At 38.3% G+C, this 9135-nt stretch overlaps 1 protein-coding gene across 1 annotated transcript in view; it reads right to left on the bottom strand.

Annotated features, from left to right (window-relative positions):
* Positions 1-54: 54 nt before the first annotated feature.
* Positions 55-9135, bottom strand: part of hck (HCK proto-oncogene, Src family tyrosine kinase) — a 30001-nt gene continuing 20920 nt past the window's right edge. The window contains exons 10-13 of the mRNA XM_033627872.2: positions 7848-7924; positions 6567-6720; positions 6085-6216; positions 55-3130 (exon numbers count right to left, since the gene is read on the bottom strand). Of these exons, the coding sequence (XP_033483763.1) occupies positions 2928-3130; positions 6085-6216; positions 6567-6720; positions 7848-7924 (566 nt within the window). The 3' untranslated portion in view covers positions 55-2927. The remainder of the gene's footprint in view (positions 3131-6084; positions 6217-6566; positions 6721-7847; positions 7925-9135) is intronic.

The raw sequence follows: 9135 nt of genomic DNA, 5'->3' as shown, positions 1-9135 counted from the left end.
GTTTTTGATTAATTAATTTCTTTTTTATTTGACACACCCAAAAAGCAGTTTTACTTGATAGAAGTTTAATGTATTTTTTCATCTTCATTTGAAATAATGTGAAAAACATTTTTGTTAGCTATCATAGCCTATTTCAAATATTTTCGTCCTTTATTAATACAATACACACAAAACAAGCACATTAACTGTGTATGTAAGTGTGTAAACAATATATGAAATTTTGCTTGCTGTTATATAACTGAACATTTGGGCAGATAGTTATTTCTAAACCAATTTATTTGAAAAATTTCACTACAGTTGCATTGAACTAAGCATCCAACAAAATATGCAGAGCTTTATATGGATAAAGAAAAACACAAAAACATTTGTAACCCTATGCATAGGCTACATATACAGTGCTAGGTATTGATTCAGTATAATCACATATCATCTCTCTATACAAATTTTCTTTAGAAAACTTCCCCCAGATATTCTTTATCACAGTTGTCTCTAAATGAATAACAAACACAACAAATGACAAACTCTTACCTGAAAATATTCCCTTTGAAGATTTCAGATTTTAGTCCAGAAAAAATATTGCTATTGTCAACAATACAAGAATCACATTATCTAAAACAGAGTTGAAAAACAGCAGAGTAATGAGTCTTTCACTAAAAAATGATAGACAAGGCATTCAGGTTTAGAAAGATCATTGATACAGTAATGTTCAGAGCAGTGATATTTGCACAAATAAATTATTTCGTTTTTTTTCACACAGTAACAAAAGAGAAGGCTGAGAACGAAAGACAAAAGATGTGAACATCTGTATGCACTGCTTTTTCATCTAGTTCCCAAATACAGAACAAACGTTCAGTGGGTCCAAAGGATAAACAAGCATTATCAGCTAATATGTCTTTACATTAAAGACCATATTCCTAAATAATTGTATTTATTTGTGTACACCTGTTTATATGTACAGAGGGTATGGAATATATTATAAATGTTACGACTGACAGAAAAAAAACACTTAAAAAGGCACAATGAAGGAGTAATGCTAAAACAAGCCACAGCATACTGGGAAAATATCTATAGAATATAAATATTAGATTTAAGCATATATCAGCTGTACAGTATATCTTGAATTTTGTAAAATCCACAGTCTCCTTTCACAATGCCAAACAATTTTAACAGGAAGGCAGTGGACACCGACAGCGTTGCTTGCTGAATCACTGACATCAACATGGTAGGCTATCATCAGAGCTGAACACTGCACATATTTCCCTCTTAACATCTGTGTTGTGGTTATACCTTTCTTTGATGGATGCACAATGTGTGCTGGAGCATACCAACTAAATCTAGTATGTTCCATATGACTGCTTTCAGGTGGCCTCGTTTGTTTGTGAGTATGTATCTTTGTACTTTACTGTACTGTACAAAAACATTTGTAACCCTATACGGCCTCCTACTTGCAGGCTGTACAGTACATGTTATTATAAAAAAGAAAACTTTGAAGCTGTTCAAATGTTAGGGACTGTACAAACATTATAGGAGTATTGAGGGCAGAAAAGTAGGACGGCTATTTATCTTTTCTTTTTGTTTAGGAAAAAGTAGTCAGAATTTTTTACAGCCCAGTATAGGGTCTGTTTCTTTTCTCAGATTTTATTCATTCAAGCCTTACCTTGCAAATTTAAAAGAAGTACCCAGTCTTTCTGTCCTTGCCTGTGCACCAGCAGGGCTTATCCAACACACTTGCTATGTTCAGCTTTTTATGTAAAGTCCTGCATGGGTCCAGTTTTGCAACCTTCCCCTCACCTGCAAATCTGAGTAATGAAACTGACCCATTATGTACAAGTATCTCTTTAAAGATATATGTATCAAATATAAAGTCACGTGTTTGTGTCATGTATACTGCCAGATATTAATACATACTTTCAACATATTGTACCACAGTAGCCAGAACTATAACTATAATATTATTACTTTAAATAATGTTGTTGTAAGCTACTGTCATTACCTGCATCTCTCTCTCTGTCTCTCTCTCTCTCTGTCTCTCTCTCTCTCTGTCTCTCTCTCTCTCTCTCTCTCTCTCTCTGTCTCATTGTGTCATGCGGATTACTGTTAATTTATTATGCTGATCTGTTCTGTACGACATCTATTGCACGTCTGTCCGTCCTGGAAGAGGGATCCCTCCGCAGTTGCTCTTCCTGAGGTTTCTACCGTTTTTTTTTTCCCCTGTTAAAGCGCTTTTTTTGGGGAGTTTTTCCTTATCCGCTGTGAGGGTCATAAGGACAGAGGGATGTCGTATGCTGTAAAGCCCTGTGAGGCAAATTGTGATTTGTGATATTGGGCTTTATAAATAAAATTGATTGATTGATTGATTGATGTCCGTGCATGTCTGCTGGTGTGCATCCAGATAATTTATGGCTGATTTTGTGGAGATACATATTCAGGACAGCTGATGTGGCTTTGGTCATGTAAGCCTACAACTAACTAAGCTCTCAGAATATCATCAGACAGCGTCTGTTGCGCTGTGCCCCTGACCCAAGTATGAGGTAGGATTGTGTTGTCCTAATATTGTAATAGTAATAATAATAGTCTAATAATAATAACTGTATATAGTTTGTCAGTGGTGGTTGTATTACTTTAAAAATGTTCTCATTCAAATTTCCAAGTAATTTATTTAAAATGTTAGAAACAGTGATGCCTAGCTTCCTAAAGAATATATTTAATAAAGTTTCAAACTTCGCTCCCTAGTAATTTTTGTACAGTCCCTTCTTAAATTTACAATGTGTGAATGAGAAAGACAAAGACAGACGGAAAGATAACTGTAAAGTGAGAATGTGTGTGTGAGCGCTCTGAATTGCACTGCTGCATGTAGAAACTGGACTTGCTGGAAAGTATGAATGGAACAGTACTATTAGAGAAAACATGTTTGTGGATGTCAAGTCTCATGGCTGCTGCTGATACTGGCTCTCTGTGGCTGTGTAGAAATCCTCCAGGACACTCTGCAGGTAATCGAAGGTGGGGCGGTCCTCAGGCTTGTTCTTCCAGCACTCCAGCATGATTTCATATAGTTCGGTGGGACAACTGTCCAGGCGCTGCATTCGGTAGCCCTTCTCCAGTGAACGGATCACTTCTGGGTTGGTCATCCCTGAAAACAAGAGCATGTGATTGGGTTAAGAGAGGTTGCAGAGCCACAGCCACATAAAAAAAAATAAAAAAATAGCTCAGGGGCTGACATTTGATTACTCCAGCTGGAACGCTAGTTTCGTGGCTCAGTGGATGACAATGTTGGTCAGCTGGTCAGTTACTGTAATATCTTTACAACTATTGGATGGATTGCCATGAAACTGTGTGCTGATAGTCATAGTCCCCTGAGGATGAATCCCTCTGACTTTAGTGATCGGTCGACTTTACCTCTAGTGCTACAATATAATTGACATTTGTGGTTTTCAGTTAAAATATTTAAACAACTATTGGATGCCCTGCCATGCAATTTGGTTCATGTCGCCCTTGAGATAAGTTAGGTGATACAGTCAGGTCCATAATTATTTGGACAATGATACAGTTGTCGTCATTTTGGCTCTGTACACCACCACTATGGGTTTTAAATGAAACAATGAATACCTGCTTAAAGTGCAGACTCTCAGCTTTCATTTAAGGCTTTTTTCAAAAATGTAGTATGAACCGTGTAGGAATTACAACCATTTCTTCACACAGTCCCCCGACTTTAAGGGCTCATAAGTATTTGGACAAATTAACATAATCATCAATTAAACAGTCAGTTTTAATACTTGGTTGCAAATCCTTTGCAGTCAATGACTGCCTGAAGTGTTGGACACATAGGCATCACCAGATGCTGGGCTTCTTCCCTGGTGATGCTCTGCCAGCCCTTTACTGCAGCCGTCTGCACTTCCTGCTTGTGTTTTGGGTGTTTTGCCCTCAGTTTTGGCTTCAGCAAGAGAAACGCATGCTCAGTTGGATTCAGATCAGATGATATGACTTGACCATCACAGAACATTCCTTTTCTTTGTCTTAAAAATGTCTTTGGTTGCTTTTGCAATATGCTTCAGGTCAATGTCCATCTGCACTGTGAAGCATCGTCTAATGAGCTTTGAAGCATTTGGTTGAATCTGAGCAGATAATGTAGCCCCAAACACTTCAGCTTTCATCCTGCTGCTCTTGTCAGCAAGAGAAGACTTCACTAGAATAAATACAGAGGGTTTATCACAAGATGTAAACCATTGGTTAGCCTTGAAAATGGAAGGCCAGATTAGAGTTTGTCAAAAACCATCTAAAAGCCTGTACAGTTGTGGAACAACATACTATGGACAGATAAAACAAAGATCAACTACCAGAATGATGGGAAGAGAAGAGAAGGAAGAAGGGAAGGAACTGCTCATGATCCAAAGCACACCACCTCATCAGTGAAGCATGGTGGAGGTACTGTTATGTCATGGCCATGTATGGCTGCCAGTGGAACTGGTTCTCTTGTATTTATTGATGATGTGACTGCTGACATGAGCAGCAGGATGAAAGCTGAAGTGTTTGGGGCTACATTATCGGCTCAGATTCAACCAAATGCTTCAAAACTCATTGGACGATGCTTCACAGTGCAGATGGACATTGACCTGAAGCATACTGCAAAAGCCACCAAAGACATTTTTAAGACAAAGAAAAGGAATGTTCTGTAATGGTCAAGTCATATCATCTGACCTGAATCCAAATGAGCATGCGTTTCTCTTGCTGAAGCCAAAACTGAGGGCAAAACACCCAAAACACAAGCAGGAAGTGCAGACGGCTGCAGTAAAGGGCTGGCAGAGCTTCACCAGGGAAGAAACCCAGCATCTGGTGATGTCTATGTGTCCAACACTTCAGGCAGTCATTGACTGTAAAGGATTTGCAACCAAGTATTAAAACTGACTGTTTAATTGATGATTATGTTAATTTGTCCAAATACTTATGAGCCCTTAAAGTTGGGGGACTGTGTGAAGAAATGGTTGTAATTCCTACACGGTTCATACTACATTTTTGAAAAAAGTCTTAAATGAAAGCTGAGAGTCTGCACTTTAAGCACGTATTCATTGTTTCATTTAAAACCCATAGTGGTGGTGTACAGAGCCAAAATGACGACAACTGTATCATTGTCCAAATAATTATGGACCTGACTGTAGGTGATCCACTGACATCCCCATCAGCTTCAGCTGTACTACGTGTTTACTGCGTGAGTTTGGACCACATTAATATTATATATACACATGTATGTCAAAAAGTATAAGAAAACATATATATGCGTACAGACTTTTTTATATGTTGTTTTCATAAATTAAACATCTATTGTTAACATATATAGTAGTGACATATAATATCATAAAAAATGCATCATATAGATATTTTTAATTTATGTACATATATCATATATACTTAAATTGTAAGCGCATATTCTATGCACATATATATCCATCTGAAAGCACATCAATATATGTTGATATTACATATGTAAATATAAAAGATAGATGTATCTCAAAAATGAATAAGAAAACATATGAGCATACAGAATTTTTGTATATTTGTTGTTTCGATAAAAATATATAAATTAAATATATATCATCAACATATATGGTAGCAATATTTAATACCATATAAAAATTGGTCATATAGATGTTTTAAATACATGTACATATACACATTTTACTATGGGGTTTCCCTATATGTTATACTTATATTTTCATATATCCAGAGAATGCATGTATATGATAATAATATATTGGTAACATATATGGAAAAATAAGTCTTGATATAGGGAGATATATGTCATATAGTATATTTCCACATGGAAAATCTTTGGGCTGATTGGGAACTTGCTACTGCGCATATTCGGTGGTCCGCATACCCCAAAGTAAACGCAGAAGCTAGAATTTTTTTTGGCATATGTACCAGGCAAGAAATTATGGTTGGCCTGATTTTTGGTGTCAGGTATCCAGATCTAATAATAAATCCACGGTGGAAATAGGACAAAAACTTTGTGAACTAACTGCAAGTGCCCTGCTCTTTGAGGCGTTCTGGCAAATACTACATCAAAGGTGAAATCAGTGATCCACTTACCTGGGTATGGTGTGCGTCCATAGCTGATAATCTCAGTCAGCAAGATGCCAAAGGACCAGACATCAGATTTGATGGTGAAAGAGCCGTAGTTGATGGCCTCAGGGGCTGTCCATTTGATGGGGAATTTGGCTCCTGATTAAGAGGGAAATTGCAAACAGGTCTTATATTGATACCGCACATTAGCTTGCTCCTAATGACATTGCTGAGAAGTTTCATGCTGGTCACACATCCTGTCAAACTCTAACATCCTCTGCTTCTTCCGTAAGCCACACAGCAAGTCACTCTCATCTTGGCTCCCTACTATTTTTGTCACTAATGTTGTAATCCGACATCTCGCTGACAGAAAGTAATTTCCCCTGAACTGATGAAACCGTGACTGCTCCCATTTCATCAGTTCTGGGGAATCAGTTCCCCACTTTCTTAATCACTTCTGCTGACCAAACGTAGCTACACAACACATGACAGTGAATATTGTGTCATACCTTCCCTGGCCGTGTACTCGTTGTCTTCAATGATACGAGCCAGGCCGAAGTCAGCAATTTTGCACACTAAAGCCTTGTTGACCAGGATGTTGGCAGCTCTCAGGTCTCTGTGGATGTAGTTCCTCTGCTCAATGTAGGCCATGCCCTCTGCGGTCTACAGATGAATAAGTCAGTTTAAAAGAATCAAAACATAGTTCCCAGTGGTAACTGTCTCTGGCAATCAAATTGAACAAATCAGCCTGGAACAGGATATGTCCACACACTTCCATGCTCTCAGACATACTGTACATATCATAGACTTTGTATAAGCTGCTTTTTTCTTTCAGTATTGCTAATAATAACAGCAAGAGGCATTTAGCGTGTGAGGATGTACAGCTCCTTTGTGTTAGCCATAGATAAAACCAATCTGACTATCTGATGCATAATTCAACATGACAAAACCAGTCATGGTGGAATTCAATCAAAACAGGCAGCTCTAACCTTCTTTTTATTTGAGCCTTTGCATCCTGGGTTTTATCTTACTTTGAATAAATAAAATGTGGTTAGGACCCCCTCCTTCCCTCTCCAACATGAGAACAGTTATTGGAGAACACACTCTGAGGTGTTTTAACTCTTACTTTTCAAGGGTTTAAAATTCTCTCACCAGGACTGTTACAGTGTCCAGGTGTGAAACATAAACAAACAGTAGGTACACATGGGTGTGTTACTCTCTAAGAGGAAGTACAGGTCAGACTGGAACTGCAGGTCTGAAAGCATAGGCACTACAGCTCCGCAGCTGAGTTATATTGGCTGGGTGTAGATTAATGTGCTTCACACAAATGACACTGTATTTTCTTTCTTAGTGATGGACCTATGTTTCAGCGTTATTCACCCTGGATGAAGTGTCAGTTTTTTCCTTGCAATCACTACTGTTTATTACCCTCTGAGGCATCATACAAACAAAGAATTCAACTCTGCTTTACTTACTTGTGTAGACTGTCAGGTATGCAAGAATAAAATTATTGTCTCACCAATTGCCCATTGTTAAAAAACTGTATACTATGTTGCAGGATTACACAAATCTTGTTTTTAAATGTCCCAGATACTGAATAATATAATTCACTTTCAACCCAATCCCTATGATCAGAGCAATAGACTACTGACCTCAACAAATTATGCAAACATTCTTATGCCAACTGCGTCCTGCGTATTGCAGACAAACAAAGGATGCACTGATATGAAACAACCAAACAAACAGAGGAACTGGTCTGGCAAGCTGTCATGTGAGTGATTGAGACTGACCTGGGCAGAGAAGTCGATGAGCTTGGGGAGCTGAACACGGTTGCCCTCGTCACTCTTTAAGAAGTCTAATAAACTGCCTGTAGGCACACACACACACACATGAATAAACATATGCCACATGTGTCTACATCTAGACACATCTTCAACATAGGCAAAATATCTGCGAACTGGAAATGCAAATACAAACAAACAACTATATGCTTTACAAACATATTGACAAAGGTTTAACCTTTATTTTTTTAAGGTTAAATAAAGTTAATGTCCACTGCTAACATAAAGGAGCTTTAACTATTGTACGTGTTCTTTGCAAATGTCTACACTGACTACTCTGCCTACTCCTCTTCTAGGGCAGCAGTAGCTCAGCCCATAGGGACGACTTGGCTTGGGAGCCACAGGGTCACCAGTTCAAGTCGCCATCTGGACCAAGTATGGAGTGTGGACTGGTAGCCAGAGAGGTGCTAGTTCGCTTCCTGGGCACTGCCGAGGTGCCCTTGAGCAACGCACTGATCCCCCAACTGCTCAGGGCGCCTGTCAAAGGCAGCCCCCTTGCTCTGACATCTCTCCATTCAATGCATGTGTAGGTCCTGTTCGTGCATGTGTGTGTATTTCGGGCCTGTGTGTGTATGACAACAGAGTGGAATTCCCTTGGGAATTAATTAAGTTTATCTTCTCCTTAAAAAATGTTTATTCATAGCATTTATCTATTTTAACCTTTTTGCAATTTCTTTTAGCTAAGTATTTATTATTTACTATTTCAACCCTTCAGCCATAAATTTTAGCTAACTGTTTAGACAGACTGCTTCCCACTGACTTTTAATGCACTGACTTGTGGATCCAGAAAAAAAAAGAAAAAAAAAAAGTGATTTCAGTCATTTCAGTCAATTAGTTGAGCTACTCCAGAGTCTTTCAACATACCTTCTGGCAACTACAAAAGTACCCTCCAGGGTATTTCTACCCCTGGTTGGAAATAACTGATCTGTGATTTGCCTGAGTTTCCCATTATGTTAAACTGGGCCTTGATGTAATATCATGTAGATGTTTATAGGCTGTCTGGACTGACACTTTAGATGCACTTCACCCTACAGGCCTCAATAAGGATTTTGACATGAGTGTTATGCTGTAATCCAGATTGCTCTACTTCTGTATTGAGATGTGTGTTTTATAGATTTGGGGATCTCTGATTAATGATGGCTTTAGCCTGATTCCTCCCAAAGCCCCATTTACTGTGTGATATAATTGTTTGATACTGTTATAAGGTGCTTTGTGATTTTATATGTTTTTACTGTTT

This window comes from Epinephelus lanceolatus, chromosome 8 (genome assembly GCF_041903045.1).
Source record: "Epinephelus lanceolatus isolate andai-2023 chromosome 8, ASM4190304v1, whole genome shotgun sequence".
In the NCBI taxonomy this organism is placed as follows: Eukaryota; Metazoa; Chordata; class Actinopteri; order Perciformes; family Serranidae; genus Epinephelus; species Epinephelus lanceolatus.
Note: the sequence above shows the minus strand (reverse complement) of the source record. Positions and strands in the feature narration are given on the sequence as shown.